This window comes from Centropristis striata, chromosome 2 (assembly GCF_030273125.1).
Source record: "Centropristis striata isolate RG_2023a ecotype Rhode Island chromosome 2, C.striata_1.0, whole genome shotgun sequence".
Lineage (NCBI taxonomy): Eukaryota > Metazoa > Chordata > Actinopteri > Perciformes > Serranidae > Centropristis > Centropristis striata.
In genome coordinates, this window is record NC_081518.1 from 21,615,423 (window position 1) to 21,640,381 (window position 24,959).

Here is a 24,959-nt window from a genome sequence, read left to right on the forward strand (position 1 = left end):
GTCAGTAAATCAAATACATCTACACACACGCTCATACTACATATCCTCCTGTCCTATACTGTGTGTGTGATCACATGGGATTCTCATTAACTGCTCAGACGTGTACACACTATACAGTATCTGTCTTGTAATACAATGTCAGCATTATGTTAAGTCCAACAGAGTGTTTGTGTTTTCTCGAACAGTGTCCCTGCTGTCCGTGCTCTGAACTTGTTTCCTCTTTATTATTAACATCATATGATCTATGAGATGTATTTAATGGATGATTTATCTGCAGGATTCCCGCTGGATAAGGCAGTGAGCTATGCCAAACTGAGAAACCCTCTGCTCCTCAATGACCTGAACATGCAGTACTACATACAGGACAGGTACTGGGTCGTGCACATTTCCAGTATTGGTTAAAATGATGCATGCAAAGAAAAGTGAGGCTTGAGAATACAACAACCATAGTTAATGTATGTTATTTGTGTTTGTAACAGGAGAGAGGTGTATCGCATCCTGCAGGAGGAAGGGATTGATCTGCCGCGCTACGCTGTGCTGAACCGTGACCCGGATAAACCAGATGGTCAGTCTGCTGGCTCATTAGTGTTATTCGATTAGTTATTTATATCTTTTTTTACTTAACTACAGTTAACATCACATAGAGCTGACTTTATTCACTCCACTTGTGATTTGATTCTAAAGCTTTTTGTTCCTCTCTGTCCCTGCAGCATCCCGAGTGCCATTAATCTAATACTGCATTGGTTTTATTTCAGCTTGTGGATAAATATAGTATCAAATGTGAAGCAGTCGCAAGTGTACCATACTTTAGTGCTGAGATATGATGGATCTGCCATTCAAATCCTGTTTGTGCACAGTGACGTAGAGACAGTCCCTGACCTGATGAGCGATCAGATGTTTTATGTCTCATGGTTCAGAGTGCAGAGCTGCTTCACAGGGCTCAAGAGTAAACACTCAGTGTCATCTGTGTGTATTTTAAGGAGTAATGAAAAGGGTCTTCCTGACGGATACAAACATTTTGTCTGCGTGTCTTAGAGTGCAACCTGGTGGAAGGAGAGGACCATGTGGAGGTGAATGGAGAGATTTTCCAGAAGCCTTTTGTTGAGAAGCCTGTCTGCGCTGAGGACCACAACGTCTACATCTACTACCCAACCTCTGCTGGCGGTGGCAGCCAACGACTCTTCAGAAAGGTCCTTGTCCATTGTGGCTTGTTTTTCCAGTCTATAAATTCAACTGTACTTGAAAAATCAAAAAACAAAAGTACATCCTGAATCCTAAAACTGTCCTGTAAACACCAGATCACTGTTGCTTTAATGAAGGCTTTCAACAACCCCTATATTAACCTCTTGAGACAGATGCTCCCAGCTAACTTTTTGCCTTTAGGGGCTGTAGCGGGCTCTGTTTGAAAGCTTCATTGGCGACACTGACATGAAACCTAGGGCTAGGGCTATATAATGCTGAAAAATTAAGTGAGGGGAAAAACTGGTATGGCCATTCTCAAGGGGTTCCTTGACCTCTGACCTAATGATATCAAATTAAAAATGACTTCTACAAGTACCCACGAATCTCCCCTTTACAGACATGCCCACTTTATGCAAATCCCATGCAGTTTTGAGATACACGCTGATCGTGTTGTGATGTAATAGATGTTATAAAGACTATTGAGAGTACGTGGCTGCACTGGTGAAACAGTGTTTTTTTTTAAAGATAATATTTTTCAATCACTGTGTGATTTGTGCAGATCGGGAGCCGGAGCAGTGTGTACTCACCGGAGAGCAGCGTGAGGAAGACGGGCTCTTACATCTATGAAGAGTTCATGCCAACAGATGGCACAGATGTTAAGGTAGATTATTGATTATCATGAAAGAAAACCACTGATTCTGGAAGATAAAGTCCCATTCATTTTTACCTTTTGAAATTTGAAAATCTGACAATAATGTTTTTTTTTTATGGTTTGTGGCTATGGTAAATGGTGGAAATTTTTTTTTTAATTATTTTTTTTAAAGAAAACGTGGATATTATGGAATTATAGAAATAGTAATACAGAATTGGGGGGGGAAACATTTCTGAAATTAACAACCCCTCACACAGCTCTATTATGGTCATTTTTTGTTATGGGACAATAACTAACAATCAGTCAGTTATCTACAGAGGCAACTTTTACATTGAGAATGATTGAGAGGATGTCTGGTGGTGTTGGATGTGTCCTCAGGTGTACACTGTGGGGCCTGACTATGCTCACGCTGAAGCCCGGAAGTCCCCGGCTCTGGATGGGAAGGTGGAGAGAGACAGCGAGGGGAAGGAGGTCCGCTACCCCGTCATGCTCTCAGCTATGGAGAAACTGGTGGCCCGTAAAGTCTGCCTGGCATTCAAGGTACACAATGGCATCTTGATGAAGATTTCTTCTTCTTTCACTGTGGAGCTCCATTGCTGAAGCTAAACTGTATCCTCCTCTCCTAATGTTGCAGCAAACTGTGTGTGGCTTCGATCTTCTCCGAGCCAATGGACACTCTTATGTGTGTGATGTCAACGGGTTCAGTTTTGTGAAGAACTCAATGAAGTATTATGACGACTGTGCCAAGATCCTCGGGTACAGCTTAGCTTGTTGTCATTCCTTTTCCACCACACCGTTGCTCTCCTGAGCTTGCTTTGGTTCATTATTCGTTCAGATCTGTTAATTGAATTTGTGTCTTATTGGCTCTTTAGGAACATCGTGATGCGTGAGCTGGCGCCTCAGTTCCAGATTCCCTGGTCCATCCCTACGGAGGCAGAAGACATCCCCATTGTTCCCACTACGTCAGGGACCATGTGAGTCCCCTTACCTGTAGTCAGACCAGTTTATCAACATGTGTGACACTGCAAGGAATGCACTGCAGGAATTTTCACTCTCTAGATGGGTCCAGGGACAAGCTCCCTCCATAACAAAATTACTCAGATTTTAAAGTTAAATGCATCAATCTGGTGAAGTCACCTAATGCACAGTAAAACAGACTCAGTTACATACAGCTCAGAAGTTGAAGTACCTGTAAACTCAGAACTCTTTGTATCTATATTTATGAACTTGAGTCTGAAATTAGAAGAATTAAAAATAAATTCTTCCAATGAGTAAAAAGTCTAAAAGTTAGCAGATTTTTGCAACTAAACATGTAAGAATGAGGAAGAGTCTGGTGAGTCTGGTAGCTCTTTATGTATTGTTTATGCAAATTGCAACCAGTTTATTTGGCTTTTTCCAATTTATCAAGTTTAAGGTTATCTATTAGCTATTTGGGACGTTGCACCTGGAGTTAATTTAATTTTTTACTCTCTTTAGGATGGAGCTTCGCTGCGTCATCGCTGTCATCCGACATGGAGACCGAACGCCCAAACAGAAGATGAAGATGGAAGTTCGCAACCCAATGTAGGTTATCTCTGTTATTGCCTCTTTTTTAACCACAAAGACACAAAGCCTTTGATTGAAGTTTGTCTTTATATCTTCCAGGTTCTTTGACCTATTTGAAAAATATGGAGGATACAAAACTGGGAAATTAAAGCTGAAGAAGCCAAAACAACTGCAGGTAACAATAAGTCAGACAAAGTCACGGTTACAGAGGTTTTACCCTGTAATACCTGCTTCATATATCTCCCAGCCTGTGTGTGACTGAGAACTCTGAAACTCAACAGGAGGTGCTGGACATCACACGGCAGTTGTTGGCAGAACTGGGACAGCACAATGACTGCGAGATAGAAGAGAAGAAGTCCAAACTGGAGCAGCTGAAGACTGTTCTGGAAATGTGAGTGAAGTGAACTGGGTCACTTCATTAACCACTAGTCCCCGAGTTCATTCTTTTAACTCATTACAAGGTCGTCCCAGCAAATTGTTTTAAACCATACTGATTGTTTTGAAAACTTTTAAACTGTGCTGGTTAATTATTCCTCATGTCAAATAATAAAAACCATTGATAGTAGTTTAGTAATTTCTGAAGCTCCCATTCCTGTTGAAATTCTTAAAAGTGATTTAGACAGAGTTTCCTAAGTTCGTCTCTGGCTTACTTCCATGCTTATGACAAATGAGTTTTTAAAAGGTCACCATCTGCCGTACACAACTCCATGAGCCTTTGACGGGCTGCGGCTGTTACAGCTGCAGTGTATGTCCTGTAAACAGCCTCCATGCAGAAGCAACATTAGGACTTGGTCTTCCTCAAACCTTTTATATGCTCAGACTGTAATAGAACAACGTGTGTCAAATAAATTCCCAGCACAGCTTTAAGCACTAGTCTTCACAGATGAGCATGACAGATCATTGTATTTTGATAAGGGATTACTAGCATGGAACTGCACTTCCTGGTTCTGTTTTTACGCAAGTCACCACCACGTTGTTAGTAGTTACACAAAAGTCACACCTCAGTTTGGCTGCCAATTCTTCACATTTGGTTGCCATCAGTGACACTTTCCCAAAAGAAACCAGGTCACAACAGGCCATAAAACTGAAAAGCATCTCTTGTGCTATGAAAGGAAAAATACAAAATGAAGAACAGTAAAAAATCCCCTTTGGTGATATTTAAACATGAAAGCACTGGAACATTTATCATCCTGGTGATCTTTACAAATACATGAACCTAGTTAAGTAGTCATGATTATTATTATTATTCTCAGAGGTAGTAGAAGGTATACAATCATTTTTAACCATAAAAAGCTTCTAATAACACCAGATTTGTTGTATTTTCATGCTCATGAAGGTACGGACACTTCTCAGGGATCAACCGAAAAGTTCAACTAACTTACCTGCCCCATGGGCAGCCCAAAACCTCCAGTGAGGAAGAAGGTAGGAAGATATTAAAGCAACTCTTACAGCTCATACTTATAACTAGTATGTTTCCAGAATACTGAAGTCTGTTAACTTTGTGTGTCTTGAATTGACTTGCAGACACACGTAAGGAAGGTCCATCTCTGCTGCTGGTGCTGAAGTGGGGAGGAGAGCTGACTCCCGCTGGCAGAGTTCAGGCTGAGGAGCTGGGGAGGGCCTTCCGCTGTATGTACCCCGGAGGTCAAGGTGAGACACAGCAGTTGTCTTCTGAAAAAAGATATAGCATTTCTGTAGTTGTTATTGAAAAAACCTTCATGGCTACCTGTCCTGACCTAACCCTAACCCTGATCACTGTTAAAATGGCAACAAATAGATTCAGAGTGGTCCTAAACAGAGAAACGGCTACACATTCAAACCACCATCATCACTGCTGTTGTTACTAAAATTAAAGGCTGTGGCCTCATATTTCAGAGACGTTTAATTGCTTATTGTGCCACCACAATGTGCAGCCACTGATATGAGGCCATATGATGTCAGAATGAAAGGTGGGAAGAGGGGCATGAAATGTGGGTCAAAATGCCTTATTACTTGTTTGTTTCAGTTCTAACACAAAGACCAAGATCCACGTTCTTCCTCTTTTTCTCTGCTGTTCTCATTACTTTCCTTAAATACATCTTATTTAACACAGTGCGGTACTTCCAGGACAGTAGGTGTGCTCATATTATAGATCAAAGAAGTGACTCGAACCAAAGGAAATGAGATACTGTAGTGATGACTTTGAACCCTTGCTGTAAAGAAAAGATAAAAAAGGGAATATGAAACTTAAAAAGTCAAAAAATAAATAAATGAAAAGAGGTGCATTTATCTTTTAACACATAAATGTTCTTTAAGCTCTTTTACTAGAGAACTTGAGATGTTAAGGGTGCTTTCACACCTGTAAGTCCTGACCAAGGTCCGTGTTCTGTTACATTGTATACATTTGGTCCGGTTGGTTTTGGTTTCACACTGCAAGAAGAAGAACGGACTTTACAAGACAATTCTACTGGACACGTCATCTCCCTATGTATTTCCGCGGCTCATTTTGTTTTGGTTACGCTGCGTTGTTAGGCCGGCCGGCATCTGACGTCAGTGTTACTTCCTTAACTTGCTTACACAAAATGAATCCAGCGAGACACCTTTTACTCCGTTTGAGTCCTTTTCCCATGCGTTATTTCAGTCTTGTGGCAGTGAAGGTTTCTGCTGCTGTCCTCAGCTCCGTTGTGCACACAATTAAATGTTGGTCCTTGGTCTTGTGTTACCTTGCCGCTGATTAGTCACGGAGCAACGCACACGCCGTAGCGCGCATGCAGCAGCACGGCCGCTGTCACACACGCAGCTGCACCTCCAGGCAGATCGCCGCAACAAATACTTTTGCTGGTCTTTTGCCACCAGCAGCACCAGCTTAATGAGCAATACGTGAGAGTGCTTGGTATTCGCAAGTACCGTAATTCGAGAGCAGAAGAAGAAAAAAACTTCCTGTCATTGATACGAAGGTCCGAACTATAAAAAAGTTGTTTTCACACTGCAAAAGGTTCGGACCTTGGTTCGTTTGGTCCGGACCGAGACCACCTCTTTTGGTCGGGCCAAACTTTGGTCCTTTGGTCCGGACCGTGGTCCGCGGCACCTTTCACACCTGGAATTTAGGTTCGGATCAAACAGAAAAGTCAGAAAGTCCGGACCAAACGAGATAGGTGTGAAAGCGCCCTTAGAAAGAGAGAAAACCTGGACTAGCACTAGGAAAGTGACACTCTTTATTAAAGCGAGACAAACAATCACAGGATGTTTTAGCGCGGTTACAGACGTGTCAGCTCAGGAGCAAAGAGTTCAGCCGGCTCTTGTTCAAACACTGTAGAGAAGAGATGAGCGAAACAGCATCCACAGATCTTGTTTCTGTGAATACAGCGTTCTGTTCTTCAAAGACAGGGCTAGTTTTGTTTTGGTAAGGGACAATGTGACATATGTTATAATTTAATTGTATTTTGTGGACCATTAGTGTTCATTTTATAAGTTTAGAAAGGGACAAAGTCACTTGTCAGCAGTGTGTAGACTGACCTTCTTTATTTCACTAATATATGTGATTTATAAAAGTTAATCTATCTGACTGTCCTTAATTGTTCTTTTAACCCATTTAGTCCTAAAACGCCTGGAAAAAATGGCTGTAAAACATCTGGCCGATTTTAAAATAACCCCCTAAAACCTGAAGTTTTTCTGGAAATTCACCAGAAGTGTCAACGCCTACTAAATAATCAATTTTTCAGCCTCTGTAGCAGATAGAAATGAAATTCAAAAACTATTTGAGAGCTTATAGCTGTTAAATCTGAGCTCCCTCCGCTATAGTCGTCTTCCACCATGATTTTAAAGTTCTGGAAAAGTCCCATGTTGCATTGCGACACTCCCACATGTACACCGCGTTCCAAATTATTATTTTTTGTTTTTCAATTAAACTCATGGATGGTATTGTGTCTCAGTGCTCTTAGGATCACTGACATCAATCTCAGACACCTGTGATGATTAGTTTGCGAAGTGAGCCCAATTAAGGAAAAACTACTTAAGAAGGGCGTTCCACATTATTAAGCAGATGACCATTTCCAAGCAATATGGGAAAGAAAAAGGATCTCTCTGCTGCCGAAAAGCATGAAATAGTTCAATGCCTTGGACAAGGTATGAAAACTTTAGATATTTCACGAAAACGTGATCGTGATCATCGTACTGTTAAGAGATTTGTGGCTGATTCAGAGCACACACGGGTTCGTGCAGATAAAGGCACAATGAGGAAGATTTCTGCCAGACAAAAACATCTGATTAAGAGAACAGCTGCTAAAATGCCATTACAAAGTAGCAAACAGATATTTGAAGCTGCTGGTGCCACTGGAGTACCACGAACATCAAGGTGTAGCACCCTCCAGAGGCTTGCAGTTATGCGTTATTCTATCAGTTATTCTATTCGGCCCCCCCTAACCAATGCTCACAAGCAGAAACGGCTGCAGTGGGCCCAGAAATACATGAAGACTAATTGTCAAACAGTCTTGTTCACTGATGAGTGCCGTGCAACCCTGGATGGTCCAGATGGATGGAGTGGTGGATGGTTGGTGGGCGGCCACCATGTCCCAACAAGGCTGCGACGTCAGCAAGGAGGTGGCGAGGCATGTTTGGGCCGAATCATGGGGAGAGAGCTGGTCGGCCCCTTTAGGGTCCCTGAAGGTGTGAAAATGACCTCTGTAAAGAATGTGGAGTTTCTGACTGACCACTTTCTCCCATGGTACAAAAAGATTAACAGTGCTTTCAGTAACAAAATCATCTTCATGCATGACAATGCACCATCTCATGCTGCAAGGAATACCTCTGCATCATTGGCTGCTATGGGCATAAAATGAGAGAAACTCATGGTGTGGCCCCCATCCTCCCCTGATGTCAACCCTATTGAGAACCTTTGGAGCATCCTCGAGCAAAAGATCTATGAGGGTGGGAGGCAGTTCACATCCAAACAGCAGCGCTGGGAGGTTGTTCTGACATCCTGCAAAGAAATTCAAGCAGAAACTCTCCAAACACTCACAAGGTCAATGGATGCAAGAATTGTGAAGCTGCTATCAAATAAGGGGTCCTATGTTAAAATGTAACTTGACCTGTTAAGATGATTTTGATTGAAATAGCTTTTGATTTCAGTAAATATGACCTCAGAATGCTGGAAAAACCAAAAATGAGCATTTTCAGTTCTTAAAAACCTATAAAATGTTATAAAACTCTGTCGTGCGTAATAATGTGGAACAGTGCATTTTAAGTTTTTTATTTTTGAAAAAATACTGTTATCATTGGGAGGTTTGTCCAATCACATTACAATTCATTAAACTAACGGTTGATGACTTAAATTATGCTGACTGTCATTTGCATCGACTATTTAGGAAAACCGGAGAAAAAACTCAATTGCATAATAATTTGGAACACAGTGTATTCTGATGCATTTCATTGGCCAAGAGACCGAAAATAGGTGGAAAAAACTACAAATACTACAAAGCGACGTATCCGCTTTCCCGGCTTTAATGGTAGAATAACGCAACAGCGCCCCCAGTTTTAATGGTAGAAATGCGGTAATGCTTTCCCGGCTTAAATGGGTTAAGTGATTTAATAAAACCCAGAACATTTTTATCAATTTTTCTTATTCCCATTCCACCAAAAGAAACTGAGGTATGAGTCAAACCGTGGCTCAAAAAACATTGTGCTTGTTAGGCACAAAAATGCATTAGGTGTACGTTGGCCATTGTAAATTTACATAGGCTCTTTCTGTGTAATGATCACTAATGTTGGTACTGTTTGTGTTTTTGAAGGAGACTATGCTGGATTTCCAGGCTGCGGGTTACTGCGGTTACACAGTACCTACAGACACGACCTGAAAATTTATGCTTCTGATGAAGGCAGGGTGCAGATGACGGCTGCAGCTTTCGCAAAGGTGTGAAGTATTCCAGTTTTCTAACGGCTCCATGCAATACAGCCAACTCTTTGCTGTTGGCACATAAAGGATTCAACCTATGGCCAGCTGATACCTCTGAACTTTGGTTTAACCACAGATAAGCGGTTATCTGTTTTATCTAAGAATACAGAAGGTAAATCTTTATGTCTATAGAAACATCAACTGCTGTGTGAGTCTAGAATTCACAGAAAATACAGTGCAGTTGAAACAAGCTGGAATTAATAATTAGTTAAATAGAAAGAAAACAGCACCACCTGCAGCATCTTAAATTGTAAAACAGAAAGGCGAGAATGTTCTCAAAAGGTAAAAAAAATCTTCTGAGTTGGTAATTTTTGTCTTTCAGGAAAAAAATGTGAATGGACTGCTGAGTGATGTTCAGTACTGTCAGTGTCACTATGCAAATACACTACAATGTGTTTATTTAGTGAAGAAACTGTTAATGTCAACAAGATCAGTCATGTCACAAAATGTGATGGTGTTTTGTGCCCCTGGTCTCAGTGCAACAACTCAAGCTATTTGTCATTTGCAAGATATAAAAAAATGTTTTCTCCTCACTCTTGACAAATGATCCAATCATCACTTTGCATCCAATATGTTGCCAAATCAAACCACAGATTACCACTTCATTTTGTTGCTTGTGTCTGTGTGAGCAGGGTTTGCTGGCACTGGAGGGCGAGCTGACACCGATCCTGGTTCAGATGGTGAAGAGCGCCAACATGAACGGGCTGCTGGACAACGACAGCGACTCGCTGAGCAGCTGCCAGCACCGCGTCAAGGCCCGACTCCACGAGATTCTGCAGAAGGACAGGGACTTCACTGAAGAGGACTTCGATAGGGTGAGTAACTAACCTAGTTGAGCACTCTCAGCTAGTCTTTTATCTGCTCTGTGAGGGACTCAGGAAGGAAGCAGGAGCATCCAGAAACTGTTGAAAATATGTAGCTTCATGTGCACCTTGTGTGCACATATTTTGTCACGTGTCCGATTTTTCAAAAGGATCAGCTAAAGTTCAAGTACAATACTTAACTTATTTACTGCAACTAAGGCATCAGCCTGTAGGTCAGGTTTGTTTGTTTTTTGGTTAAAATTTTACATGGAACATAGCAAGACAAAAAACAGCTCAGACACTTTGACATTAGGCTTTAAAGTGGCTGTACATTGAATTCAGAGAATATCAACTGCCTCCACACAGCTCTGGGCATGACAGAACAGCCATAAATAACAGCTGAACCTGAGGGGAAACTAGTGGGTGGCCGTACGCTTCTGCAACAATCCTGTGAGTCAGGAAGGAGCTGTCAGTGATAACTGCTATATGAGAGCAGTGCAAAGTGGCAGCAAGTGGAGCACAGAAGGGACTCACATGCTCTAACGTGCATGTTTGTGTTACTGCAACAATTTGTAGTTGTTTGTTGTCAACAAAGAACCGAGAAGCTCAGATAAAAACAGAGGAAGCATGACTTTATTTTTTGGTCAGGATGCCATTGCTCCATTATATCTTTATATAGTAAACAGTTGTTTACTGCTACATTAATGTTCTGAATGTCGTTTGCGGTACAGCCCTTTTAATTCGCTGTTCTCTAAGACGTACAGTAAATACAGTTGTGGTTACACAGTGATAAACACTCAAGTAGTAGACGTAAAAAGAATATTTTGACAGTTATTGTTTGGGTCGCTGGGCGTAGTGAACAGAATGTCCCGTACCAAACAGTTCAGGACCAATACATGTACCATTACACCCCTAAGCGATAATTAAAATCTCCTTCTACCTACAGCGTACATGTTTGTTTGCATGTTCAAAATCTTCCACTACAGCTACTCCTCCCAAACTGCATCTTTAAATAATCATGTATTTTCAATTTTCTATTTAACCTACAAATTGTAGTATGCTTCTTTTGGCAGATGGTTCCCATAGTAACTGACTGAGCAGTTGATATGTGGAGATGGGGGGTTACCTTTCAACCTCCTTACCTAATTGTCTGCGACCACATCTCCTTTGATCATTCAGAGGATTACTAACCTGTTTTAATTAAAGCAGAAAGGATTGGATTTATTGGGCTAACTGTTTCTAGATTAATTATATTTCTTCATTTTGCTCTGTTAAATCAAATGAAAAAGGTTTAGCAGCTGTGAGCTTCTGAGTCCTTTTGTAACGTGGAAGAAATCGTTTGTCCGTGTAATTGTTTTTTTAATGAATGTCCTTCTTTTCTGTGTGTGTGACAGCTGGCCCCGACCTGTAGCGTGTCTTTGGTGAATACAATGAAGATAGTGGAGAACCCAGTGGCCACATGTGACCAGGTCTACGCCCTCATTCAGAGCCTCACCTCCCAGATCCGCAAAAGGATGGAGGACCCCAAGTCAGCTGGTGAGCCAAATTCCTCTGCCAGCCTCTGAGAGATCTCCAGGGGTTTTATGTGTCCAACACCACATTTTCACTGCAGTTTAAAAGTTGGATGACCTCAAATTAGAAAAAAAAAAAACATACAGTATACAGAGTATACAGACACATAGACATGTTACTTGTATTTGCAGGTTTTAAGATTTAAGTTCCATTAAGTCTCCATTTTGATGGATGAACAGATTCCATTTGTGGTCGTCAACACTTTGAAAGGTGATTTTTAAAAAGGTCTTTGCAGAATCAATATATTCATTCTCTGCAACACTTTTTACTGGAACTATCAAAATCAGTACTTCATGCAGTGTAAAGTAAACGTCTCGATCTCCCCTCTTTCCAGACCTGCAGCTGTACCACAGTGAGACACTGGAGCTGATGCTGCAGCGCTGGTCCAAACTCGAGAGAGACTTCCGCATGAAGAACGGCCGTTACGACATCAGTAAAATTCCCGACATCTACGACTGTGTGAAGTACGACGTCATTCACAACGCCACTCTGGGTCTGGAGGACACACTGGAGCTGTTCAGACTGTCTCGAGCTTTGGCCGACATTGTCATCCCACAGGTGAGAGAGGAGAGGGTTGTTAAGTCTGCACCACTGCAAATCAACACTTAAGAATAGAGTCATTTTTTTGTTTTGATATTCAAGATTAGCTTTGAGAACTATAAGGATAGCACAGTGGCTAGATTTATAAATCAGCTTACTTTAATTCTGCACAAAAAACATGAAACATGAAAAAATAGTAACATGCTGAAGCAGGAATGAAAGTATCACATTTGTATTTACAATTTTAAAAATCTGGACATTTTGGTATGAAGTGTACTCTTACACCTAAAAATACAGTGTTACCTCTTTTTCTGTATAATTTAAGATTTCCATAGCATCTCCTTGTGATTAAGACAGCTTTGAAACCACTGAACTCTTTCAATATACTGTGAAATAATGAATTTAAAACAAAATGTTATCAGAGGTATTACAACTTCAGCAGTTTTGTAGTGTTTTCACCTCCTTTTTCTGTGTTTTTGCAGGAATATGGCATAAATAAAGTGGAGAAATTGGACATAGCATACGCCCACTGCCTCCCACTCGTCAGAAAGATTCAGCTTGACCTTCAGAGAACCCACGAGGACGAGTCTGTCAACAAACTGCACCCTCTGTATGTCAATTGTATTAAACATGAGGCTGTTTAGATGGGAAGACATAATGCAAAGTGTTTGGACTGACTGGTGTTTTGTCGCAGGTACTCTCGTGGAGTGATGTCTCCTGGGCGCCACGTCAGAACACGTTTATACTTCACCAGCGAGAGTCACGTCCACTCCCTGCTCAGCATTTTCCGCTATGGAGGCCTGCTCAATGTAAGAAATCAAAAATCAGTCTTACAGAATGTGAACACATGGGGGTAACTGTTGAAACTGAGGTTTTCTGTTTGTGTGTGACAGGAGGAGAAGGATCAGCAGTGGAAGCGTGCCATGGATTACCTCAGTGCGGTCTCTGAACTCAACTACATGACTCAGATTGTCATCATGCTGTATGAGGACAACAACAAGGTAATGTTTTTGTTGATGTCTTGATTTATTTTTATGTACAGCCGCCTCGGTCCATGGCCTTCGTGACACTCTACCCCCCGTCTTTCTGTCTGTGTGTGCATACATTTGTAGTTTTTTTAAAATGGATTTCAACAGAAACTTGACCCACTTGTTAAAGAGGGCACTTTTCCTCAATATATAAATCAAGTATTGGATGAAATAATAGAATAAGTCAGGTTTTAAAGCACTCCTACATAAATTTGCCTTTCATTAATATTCAACCTTAACAAATTTTATTTTAACTTAAATCATAATTTTGTAATATTTCATAGTGTATTTTATCCAGAAAGACCTTTAATATGGCTGCTTGCAAAATGTAAAAAACAAAAAAAACAATTGCAAGAATATCAGAGAAATTAAAAATTTTACTATGTGGCTGTAGTGTGGTGCATTCCAGAAAGATTGTGGCTGTTATATCACACTTGATACCATACATTGTTTTTTGAAAGAATACTTTTTAAATGTAAAATTCAGTTTAAACCTGGGATCTGTGGATCTTAACAGATCAAGACTCTGTGGTATAAAAACAGGTATAAATCAAATTGTGACCGTGAAATCAGAAGTTTTGTGGACTTTCGAGAATGGTGACCGTCCTAGTATCATATTGGAGATAGTTTCCAGTAGTAACATCCCTGTTGTTTCCCTCTAAAGGACCTCACCTCAGAGGAGCGCTTCCACGTAGAGCTTCACTTCAGTCCCGGTGTGAAAGGCGTCGAAGAGGAGGAGAACGCACCAACCGGCTTCGGCTTCAGGCCCGCTTCTGCAGAGGTAGCACGCCAGGTAGTATCCCAACCAAGCTTTCTCGCCAACTTCCTATTCTGTAGATACCAGCATATGGCACGTATTCTCGTTTTTTATCTCTCTGCTCATTCAGAACGGGCAGAAACAGACCGACCCCGGCAGCCTGGAGGACCTCTCACGAGATGAGACCGACCGCGCCGTGCCGCTGTCCGAGCCAATCACCATTCAGAGGAGGTCCCCGCTCATACGCAACCATAAGACTGGATCCATGGAGGTGATGCAGACTAATCCACCTCATTTTTCCATTGTGGACTAATAGTGATGTCCACCTGTAGCTGTTTCTTGGTGTATTTGTTGATTTTCTTATATAATCGGTATGGTTTTCTTTCAACCAAGAGCTTCTCTTCTGTGGTTTTAGCCTCTCATCTTGTCCAAGGTCATATTTTATTCAGCAAACTGGCATCCAGCAGCAGAGACTGATGCATGATATTAAATGCGGTCAAGCTGCTCTGTTACCACTGTCTGATTGCTTTGTATGTGTGTTTTTTCCTCCAGGTTCTGTCAGAGACATCATCCTCTAAAGTAGGCAGTTATCGCCTATTCTCGTTATGCTCACGTCAATCCCCCGAGATGAAACAAAGTGGATTAGGTAGGTGTCCTAATGCACCGTTTCCATGGCAACAGCATGTATAGATGACAGTGTGAAATGACTCAGAGTTGATGGGACCGGTTTCATTAGATGACTCTTGATCTGGGAGGATGCTATCATTAATGGAAATAGCAAACTCTGAGAGCTGTTTTCAATGTGTTTGTGTGGAAAGCATGTAAGCAGCTGGTGTTTATGTTTCTCCAGATGGGCATATAAATGTGTTTGTTAATGCATCCAAATACAAGGTACTGACTAATGATAACATGTTGGCTGCATTTTCTGCCTGTTTTATGATCTAAATCAGCCTTTAAAAACATTTTACAACTTACTGTTGCAGTTTTGTAACTGATTCAGAATTTAATAGCAGTGCCATGGTCTGATTTCCAGGTCAGATATTATTGTCCTCCTATATGCACGCAGAGTCTCCAATTTCATTTTGTTTTGATTCCAGCTCTGTGCTCAATCTATGTCTGGAAGATTTTTAAAATGCTCTCAATATACAGTTGTTTTGCATTAAGAAGTCAGTCGCTTGTGAGATTGTTTTCCACTCCACTCTTGTGAATAGAATCAAATATGTGTACCAGTGGCATGTTGAAATACTGAGGCATTAAATTCTATTCGGAGTTAAAGTGTCAACATTTATGCAGCTCCGTCCAGATTAACATTTCACTGCCTCCTCTTTCTATCGCAGTAAGCCTCAGGTCTATTCCATCTTCAGCGTAATCCTGAAAGATGACTGACACTGCAGGCTGTTAAAAGAAAAATCCACCCCAAGTTTCATTTCTGTGTCAGTTGTGTTGTTTGGTGGTTAGTTTTTCACTTTCACAGCAATGGGATGTGCGTTGAATTGTACCAAGCACATTTACTGTGGTACAGTCTTAAAACATCAGAGATGCACATCATGTTTTGGTATCAGTCTTTCAGAATTTGAGAACAAGTACTTTTTGGAGCCGCTGTTTTGTCCTGTTATTCAGCAGTCCTATATGAAGAAAGAGTCACCAAGACAGATCTTATTCTGTTGCTTTTACCTCTCATTTCTCTTTCTATGCTGCTCTTTTTGTGCTCCCTGTTTGGATCATAACCTGTATAAATAAGTGGACTGAGCTTCCAGGTCTAAAGCTAATGCAGAAGTGCCTTTAAACTGCATTCTTTCTCATGTCCAGCAGGGGGTGACTCCACTGGCTACCTTTTGATTGACGTTCCAATCCAAATATGGCCCCAAAAAAACAAAACTTGAGGCTTCAGAACAGTAGTCCACAAACCAGTGGGTGACATCACGGTGGCTACGTCCACTTCTTTTATACAGTCTATGGTTTGGACACACTACTGTTGAAAAGCATTCTGGGATATGTAGGAACTCAAAGAGAAAGTGAAGAGAACGAGGGAAAGAGAAGTGGACAAACTCATTTACAAAATTGCACTTAATGCATTTGATGTGTCACAAATTGATTTCAGGGTGGATTTTTCCTTTTAGCCCCATTGCCTGACTTAGTAGCTAAACTTTTAAAAACTTTCTCCAGCCTCTTGTGAGGAGCACAGAGATTTTGGTACGAGATTCTTGGTCTCCTTTGGGTCCTTGCACCTGCCTGTCTGTCTCTTTTTTCTCTGTTTTTCTGTCTCTCTTTCTGTCTCTCTCTCTCTGGATAGTTTGTTTGAGTAACAGCATGATATGTAGTGGTGACTAACCCCACACAACCCCGCCCCCCCCTCGCAGGCTCTCAGTGCGCCGGGCTCTTCAGCACCACTGTCCTAGGTGGGTCCTCTAGCGCCCCTAACCTGCAGGACTACGCACGCGCACATCGCAAAAAATTCTCCACCGGCAGTCTGTCCTACAAAGACGGTACGTGTTTGAGACCGCGCTCCTTCACAAACCTGCACAGGGCAACAGCAGATTAGTGTCCTACACATTTCCTCTTAGTCCTAAAGGGTGAAATATTGTCAGTTTGAGATCCTGAGCGATGCCCTGTGGGGAACCTGGGCTCGGTAACATATTGAGAAGAAATATACAGTGTAGATAGGTTTAGAAGAATGTGCAGAGCTTATTTGGACTGGAAGAAAATGTGCTGTATAAGAAAAGTGAGAATAAAGAAGGAATAGGCATCATGTATGCCCATACATGCATTTTATAGTTTTTAGTAAGTTCTGTATTTTTAGACTTCATATTCATTCTGGCCACCAAAACCACTGGCTTTTACCATCTTTTTTTTTCACACCACTTTGAGTAAAATTGGTGTATTTTGTTTTAAGCGGTTTGTTTACATGCTTCCTCAGGCCCAATTTAGGCTCTGTGTCATACGTGTGAAGACCACAATAGGAAACGTGGCTACAAGTTTTTGTTTTTTTTGCAAAGAATAGCACATGAAACAGTGGCTTCATCAAATTCAATATCTAGATATGTTCAGGTATAGTCGAGTATTGTAAATGTACACTTTGTTTGTGAAGTCAGGATTATTTGTTTGAGAGTTTGTTAGTCTGAGATTTTAGTGAACGCTTTATTATTTTCGTTATGAATAGCATACAGTATGATTTTAATGTTCTTTTACTGCATGTATGAAGCAAGTGTTCATCAGTACTTGTCCGTTTACTGCCCCCTCATTCTCAAAATCATGATCTTCCCATGGTTTTTTTGCATGGTCCATGGCTGCACTGACTTCCTGTTTAAATCTAATACAACAACGTTATTTATTATATTACAGCAAGTGGAAAGTACACTGCTGGCTGCTGAAATATTCATGATACTTCCAAGAGAAACATGATAAACTTGTATTTAAAATACCAGCCATCTACTGATGGAGTTGTAAAGCTGTGGCTGTAACTCTGCATAAATATTATTCAAACAACACTTTGAATAATATTGTAAGTGAAAACGAACGGTCAGTATTGAATTTAAGAGCTTAATAATGCACCGAAACATGGCCACCATGCTTGGCCCTGATGTCTGTTGTCATGTGGTCCAGTAGGTGTCACTGTGGTATCACACACAGATACTCTCTCCTCTCTGCTGCCATCCTGCTGGTTGTCTCTCATGTAGCCTCGCTGTTGGTCTTTGTCGTCCATCTTGTTCCACCTCCTTTTCAACAATCAAAGGAAGCATTCTGGTCTTGATGCAGTCGAGTTCGCACAGAATATGCTCCTCCGTCAGTGTAGTGTTGCGGCCTCTCTTTTTTTAAAATTTGTTCCCATGCTGAAGGATCTTAATCCTGGTCACGTTCACTAGTTGATATCTTTCATTGTTGTCTCTGTGATATGACAGTTTACCGGCATTGTTGTTAATCTTGTCGTGGTCACACCTCGAGCAAGGTTAGGGCTGAATATTGGGCTTGTTTTGAAGTTTTTATATGTCTTGGTGTGTACTCTTCACTTCCTTATTTAAACCATTTCATCTCACTTTGCCATCAGATGTCCATGTATTGCCCCACAGCCATTTTTAAACCATCTTCAATACAACAGATATCTTTAACAGTAACTTCAATCAGGGCTTTTTTCACAAACTGGAACCGATAGCTCTGGCTCTTTAACCACTAGTTGATCTTTCATCTTCAGCACCCACTTTAGAGAAGAGCAGGGAAATGATACAACATGATTATACAAGTTACTGTGGCTCATAGTAACACTAGTGATTTTTTTTTTTTATTTCCTCAGAGTTGTTGTCTATGCCGGCAGTAAAACGATTTTCTGTGTCGTTTGCAAAGTTTCCGACTAATGGTACGTCTGCTTCTTTCAAGTATTTTTCCACTTCACCTCCCTTTGTCTTGCATGTCTTCAAACTTTTGTTTTTGACCTTGGGAATTTTTTATTTTTCCACATGGCCCTCCAGCATTTCAGGTTTCCGTTATTTTTTTTTCTAATGATTTGATTTCTTTTTGTTTATCCATATGCTTTGGACTCTTACTTTTCTAAGACTACCTGACATTCTCTCTCTAACCAGGGTTCCCACTGGTCACTGAATATGTCAAATATCCAGAAATTAGAAAACATAATGTCAGTGAATGTAAACAAAGGCCTCATAGTGGTATAGCAGAAAATACTTAACACTACTCTTACATTAAAAAAACATGATATTAGCATTTACAGTATTTTTTTTTTAACCTGATATTTATTCTCTTCTTAGACTTAATATCTTACTGATGGATGATTACAAAATACCAGTTTAATAAGCTGAATCCTTGTAAACTGCCTTTATATCAGGCAATAGCAAAGTTTTGCTCACCTCTTGTGCAACATAACTGCAGTCAATATCTCAATTTATCCGGCTTTTCTAGAAAGTTTAAAGCTTTAAAACTTTAATCATTGATATTCAAATGCTGCACAGCTTAAAAAAACAACAACACATTTTGCATGTGTATTAATTCTCTTTAAACCCAGTATTTCTTTAAAGTTGCGCATAAAGATTTTGCTGCACCAATATTTTGCTGCACCAATATTCTTAATATTTTACTCTTAGAATTAGATTATTAGTGGCTACTCAAGATTGTTTCTGATTGAAAATTCCCCAAAACTCCAGAAGTGTTGTAAGCCCACTAGTCTAAATTTAATTAAAAAAAACTTCAAAACATGTTTTTATCTTTTGAAAAATTCTGCTTCCATCCATATTTGTTGGTGTTCAGCCTTTCAAAAACATAATTTCTACTGCAGGTAAAAAAAAACTGCACACAAAGGGAGGGACACAGCTGCATTAACCACAACAAGCAAATTACATTTATATAAACACAATAATTCAGCTCTAATTCAATTATAGCCACTCAATGATAGGCTATATTAGGATAACAACGTCATAAAATATGAGGACATGACATTCAAAGCCTAATTCGAAAACCTCAAAAGAAGCTTCCGATTTTTAAAATTGCATTCAGTACGTCACTAAAAACTGACATGAAGTAAACACAACACTATGGAGGACAGCGGGATGATGTGGCAGCCTGAGTCGAGACTTCATTTTGGTTTATTGTCTCTCTGTGCTTTATTACTGCTGTTTACACAGTGCATAGTAGTTGCCATGGTTACCCCGGCCTTACCCCTTCCTTTCCCCGGCTGAACACTGAAGCTCACTCACTGCTGCCTTTATAACAGACACTCAGGAGTAAGCAGAAAACTGAGATTTAGGACCCATTTACTAATCATCATCATTTTGCGTCATCGCTGCCAGTTGTAGTGCAAAAGACATTTTCTCATCTTTAAATGCAGAGCAATGCATTGTTGGATTGATAGCAGAAATTAGTGTACGTGCCACGAGCGCTGCTTTTTTAGTCCCAATCCGGACGTTTTTAGGGCACTGTATAGTGGATAAATATACACACTGGGACATTCGAGACTAAAATAAAATGTGAATATACTGCACTGTATAGTAAATGGGCCATATACAGTCTAAATACATCCCTGTTCTGAGAGTTCGGTCAGTACTGGACTCATTTATCTGGGCTTTGTGTCTCCTTGTTATTTTCACACAATATATCTAGCAGAGTACATTCTGGCAAAACTTAATTTCCTTCCAAAGTCCATGGAGAATTCTTAAAACAAGTCAAAACTCCAGCAACACTTATAGCCTAAGAGCAACTTTATTGTGAGACCAGCGTCATTGGTTGGGTCCATCAGCAAACTTTTCTTTTCCAGGGCCAGTTGAAAAAACATTACTGAAGGTCAAATTTTTCCAGCCCTGATTTATATGGATACCTCAAATTAGTGTCACCCTTTACTACACTTTGAGGACTTGCAAGAGACAAAGAAGGTTGAGAATTGAAGCAGAAGCTTTAGTATCTGTTTTTTACGAGTTCCAAAAACACTGGATCTTGTTACTCCAACAACGCAGGCTTTCTACGTCTTTCTGAGCTGCATGATAGTACACTCTGCAGTCGTGTTTCCATTCAATTGTCAAGCGAATGTTAAGTGAACCTTTCAAATGCGTCAAAAACGAAAGTTGTATAAGGTTAGTTTCCATCAACTGGTTTAGAGCAAATAAACGAGTTTGTCTACTGGTGTTGGAGGTTACACGACTGTATTCCACCAAAGTAGAAGAAGTAGAGGTTTCAAAGTGAAATCTAAACAAGCACTTTTGGCCATCTTACCCATCTTCAAGATAAAAAATGGAGGTCTGCTGGAATTTTGTTCTATCATGTCAGCTAGTTTTTTCATGTTTAACCTTTTACTATTCAGAAGTCCCGCTGGCGGGCCGGTGGAATGATACACTGCATTTTTTACCCGGAGGCCGTAGCAGGGTCAATTTTAGGAGTATACTAAATATATCTCTGTGTTCCCACAAGTTTCCTCTTTACATACATGCCTACTTTATGCTGATAACATGCAGTTTAAGGCAAAAAACACATGAGTTTTTCTCATGTAGCAGAAATGTTCCATTTCCGCCTACTGTATGGGAATATCTCACAACCACCTTGAACAGTAACAGGTTGGTGCTCCCTTGAGGCAATGATAAATCTATTTGGCAGCATTGTTTCCATATCAAATTTAGCACATCAAGTCTTTCTCGATAGTTACTACTCTTTTGCAAAGTTGCAGAACTGTTAGAAAATTTTGCCTTTTGTAATAGGGCTGGGCAAAATAGAGTATTGTATGGTTGACTAGTTTTGCTTTGTCAAAATATTTACACATTTGTAATTTTTGATAAATATTGATCAGAAGGGGAAAAAGGCAAATAACAGAATAGCTAGAACAGGCTGGTAGGTTCAGGAAATGACATAATTTTACTGTAATGCATCTACAACATCTAGACTCATATCACAATATCAGCATAAGAGCGATATGTTGCCCAGCCTTATTCTAATACTGAACTTCAAACTGTATAAAATTACTTTAATGGAAACATTTCTTGTGACTAGTAAAATGACCATAAATTAGTCATACTCATAAATAATGAGTGAACCCTGTGGGCCTGTGTTTGGACCTGTAATAGCAACTAGATTCATCCTAGCTTTTTTTTCTCAAACTTTTCAAGTTTCACCCCTCTTCACCGTTGTCATGTTTTAAAAAACAACAAAACAAAAACAAAGGGTCTAATGATGGAGATTTGCACTGAGCCAACGTTGGGAACCCTGTTTAACATCCTGCATACAGTTTGTAAAATGATCACCATTACCCAGCAATTCAGTTGTTTTTCGTGTGTGTGTGTGTGTGTGTGTGTGTGTGTGTGTGTGTGTGTGTGTGTGTGAGTGTGTGACTGTGTCTGTGTCTGTGTGTGTGTGTGTGTGTGTGTGTGTGTGTGTGTGTGTGTGTGTGTGTGTGTGTGTGTGTGTGTGTGTGTGTGTGTGTGTGTGTGTGTGTGTGTGTGTGTGTGTGTGTGTGTGACACACAGTAATTACATAAAACACACACGCATGTTTAACCCTTCCTCTGACCTCGGCTTCATCCCTCTCAGTAATGCTAAACCGGGACTTTTCTGCCTGCATTATGTGGATTAACAGGTGAATACGGTTCAATCGCAGCTGCCTGAACCAGGCTCAGCTCTTATTGACAAACAGAGGAAGAGTTAAAACATCGCTCATTCCACCTCCCGTGTCAAACATTGATCAGTTTTGTTTTGATCCATAAACACACTCATGCTTTTCAGTGTTTTCAGTGCACACATGTGGTTGTCCAGTGTGTTCAAGACTTGAAAAAGGGCAAATATTCAATTATTAATGAAGAAGTGTAATAACAATGTTTGTGGCTATTTATTATTTCTCTTTTATTGATTTTGGATTATTTTTTAGTACATTTTCTCAATATAACTCTGTCTCCTTAAAAAGTACATTCCCATACAATGAAACAGCATAATCAATTACGTTTTAGAGTTTTTTTTCTCCCAGATTAAATTTGTTTTTTACAGAACCACAAATACATTTAGAATCCATGCTGGGTAGATTGATGGGTCAAACAAACACAGGACTCTAAACCAGGAGACGTGTGCCTCATGAAACTAAAAGTCAACTTTGTGCATAATTTAACTTGTGTCAAGTATGTAACAAACTCAACCTCCATACCAGCTGTAAGTTATGTAAAAATGTACTTTATTTAACCCAAACTATGATGTTTTCCAAAACCTGACCAAGTTCAAATCAAAACCACTTGTTTAAAACTGTGACCGCAATCTGTGAGAAAATCTTTTTCCCAAAACGTAATTATAAATCATCTTTGTTGAATGGGAACATAATTTTTAGGAGACATGGTTGCTCGATGAGGAAGAAAAGAAGCATAGACAATAAGATATTAATGTTGTTGTGAACCAACCACCTTCTTCTGGATCTGATAAAAAAGGACTGGTTTAGATGGATTAAATAGGAGAGTTTTGGTCAGTCTGGATTTTGTATATCATCTCATATCTCTGTTTTTGGATTGAATAGCCAAGGTGGATTGCCTGCTATCCAAATGAAGAGTTTTCTTTCGTTTAACTGGTCTGACTGGCAAAAATGTTCATCCACGAGTGTCTTGGTGGCGAGTTTCTGTGAGAGTTGACGTATCAACCATAGCAGTAAAGTGTGAACACAGCAGTCATTTTTCAACACAAAATGAACACTTCCTGTAAGATGATACCATGCAAATACATTCACTTCCACACACACACCATATTAGTATGTTTTGTCTTACATATATTATTCACTGCAGGAACACAAGATGACACATCCACCATAGCAGTAGCTCCACCTCTCTGGTGCACTGCAAAAGGTACGACGGCACCCCAGTGATGCAGTTTTGTGTTTGCACCAAATGTCCAGCTGCAACTTCGTGTGAACAGTGCAATAAGATGACATCATCTGTCCAGATAATGTGGACATCAGATGTACCTGCACATGTTTAAGCTTCTGTAGTGTTTGTTTGGAGAGGTGGCTGTGAGACTGTTGTTAATTTTGGGCTACACCGCTTCCTGTGAATGTCTTGTGTCGCACTTGCTCCTTTGTGGATTCTCGTGAATATGGATTGCTGATAATCTTTTAAAGTAAAATGGAGAAGCTGCAGAGGAGCAACTTGATGGTTTTACCCTCAGTGTCTTGTTCTGAGCTTTGCTGAAGTTCTGGATGATTTTTATCGCAGAGAGTTGCTTGAGGTTATTTGCTGCTTCCTCTGATCTCTGGCTGTTTGGCGGCCATGATGCACTGTTGGCTGCCTCCTCCATTTACTGCACCTCCTTCATACACACACACACACACACACACACACACACCTCCCTCCTGTCTCCTCTCTCTGTTTCCCTCCTTTTCTCTCCCAACTCTTATTTCCTGTCTCATCTGTATCGTACACTTCATTCCTCTTCTCTCTTCCTTCGTCCTTGCTTATATCCTTCCGTTTCATGTCTTTTGTACTGCTCCTCTTCCTCCTCTCCTCCTCCTCCACTGCTCTGTCCCTCTTCGCTCTCCCTCTTCTTCCTCAGAGCCCCTGGAGGAGCACCGTGTGGCCCAGTTGTTGAGGCATTTCTCCACCGACCTTAGCCTGGGCCGCCACCTCTCTCTGGACGGGGCCCTGGCCCACCACCTCCACCAGTGCTCCTACCACCTCCGCCTCTTCCGAAACTGGCTCATCTCCGGCCAAGACCCCCTAGAGTACCTCCACGGTCAGCCCCTGGCCCCGCCCTCCATACCCCCAGCCTCTCGCCCTGTTCAACCACTGCTCACGGTTTAGTTGGGACTGTGCTTGTTCTGTGGTTGACTCTCATGCTTTGCCTCTTGATGTTTCTGCATGCTTGCCTGTTTCTGTGGTTATGCAGATTGCAAGCTGGAGTGGTGTGGGCTGTTTGCGGTTTTTGGGCCATTTTTACGACCACTTTCCTTCTCCTCTGCAGTGGTGTCAGTAGCTTTTCCCCCTTCTTTTCTCCAAATCATTTAAAAATGGTTATTTTCATTTTTTTAAGCACTCCTAAACCCTTTGAAATACAATTAAAGCCACATTTTTCATAATGTAGGTTTATTAAGATATGAAAAGTAGGGCTGCAACTTCCAACTACTTTTGTTATCTTTTTTTTGTCTTTGAAGACAGGAATAGTTTCAAAAAACTTTAAAATGTCCCAAATATATTCAGTTGGCCATCATCAAGGTCTAAGAAAACCAGTAAATATCCCCCTATGGGCAGGTGAAACATGTACATCTGTTTAAGCATTTCAATGATAATTAAGTGATTGTTTTAGTTCTAATTAAAGTTTTAAATTGTTGTGAAAAAAATACTAAGATCTTTTTTTGTTTTCTGTCAAAAATATATACTTTAAACTCTTTAAAGACAATAGGACACTGGGTCTGAAGTCTGAAAACAACAAAAGACCCAAACATTTCATTCTGCCCCACTTTCTTTTCAAGCTCCATAACAGTGGATCTTATATTGTGAATTTACC

General features: G+C 40.5%; 1 protein-coding gene across 5 annotated transcripts in view; it reads left to right on the forward strand.

Annotated features, from left to right (window-relative positions):
• ppip5k1a (diphosphoinositol pentakisphosphate kinase 1a) overlaps nucleotides 1–24,959 on the forward strand; it is a 38,939-nt gene that overhangs the window by 7,147 nt on the left and 6,833 nt on the right. The window contains exons 4-29 of one of the 5 annotated variants that reach the window (XM_059346899.1): nucleotides 278–368; nucleotides 480–565; nucleotides 1,036–1,190; nucleotides 1,742–1,843; nucleotides 2,213–2,374; nucleotides 2,469–2,590; nucleotides 2,707–2,808; nucleotides 3,311–3,397; nucleotides 3,479–3,554; nucleotides 3,661–3,770; nucleotides 4,716–4,801; nucleotides 4,904–5,029; nucleotides 9,145–9,266; nucleotides 9,941–10,123; nucleotides 11,506–11,647; nucleotides 12,018–12,241; nucleotides 12,706–12,833; nucleotides 12,918–13,032; nucleotides 13,117–13,224; nucleotides 13,915–14,043; nucleotides 14,138–14,278; nucleotides 14,560–14,653; nucleotides 16,368–16,493; nucleotides 18,296–18,358; nucleotides 23,246–23,305; nucleotides 24,009–24,188. In XM_059346899.1, the coding sequence (XP_059202882.1) occupies nucleotides 278–368; nucleotides 480–565; nucleotides 1,036–1,190; nucleotides 1,742–1,843; nucleotides 2,213–2,374; nucleotides 2,469–2,590; nucleotides 2,707–2,808; nucleotides 3,311–3,397; nucleotides 3,479–3,554; nucleotides 3,661–3,770; nucleotides 4,716–4,801; nucleotides 4,904–5,029; nucleotides 9,145–9,266; nucleotides 9,941–10,123; nucleotides 11,506–11,647; nucleotides 12,018–12,241; nucleotides 12,706–12,833; nucleotides 12,918–13,032; nucleotides 13,117–13,224; nucleotides 13,915–14,043; nucleotides 14,138–14,278; nucleotides 14,560–14,653; nucleotides 16,368–16,493; nucleotides 18,296–18,358; nucleotides 23,246–23,305; nucleotides 24,009–24,188 (3,120 nt within the window). The remainder of the gene's footprint in view (nucleotides 1–277; nucleotides 369–479; nucleotides 566–1,035; nucleotides 1,191–1,741; nucleotides 1,844–2,212; nucleotides 2,375–2,468; nucleotides 2,591–2,706; nucleotides 2,809–3,310; nucleotides 3,398–3,478; nucleotides 3,555–3,660; nucleotides 3,771–4,715; nucleotides 4,802–4,903; nucleotides 5,030–9,144; nucleotides 9,267–9,940; nucleotides 10,124–11,505; nucleotides 11,648–12,017; nucleotides 12,242–12,705; nucleotides 12,834–12,917; nucleotides 13,033–13,116; nucleotides 13,225–13,914; nucleotides 14,044–14,137; nucleotides 14,279–14,559; nucleotides 14,654–16,367; nucleotides 16,494–18,295; nucleotides 18,359–23,245; nucleotides 23,306–24,008; nucleotides 24,189–24,959) is intronic. The other 4 variants (XM_059346874.1, XM_059346879.1, XM_059346884.1 and 1 more) reach the window with 4 other exon arrangements.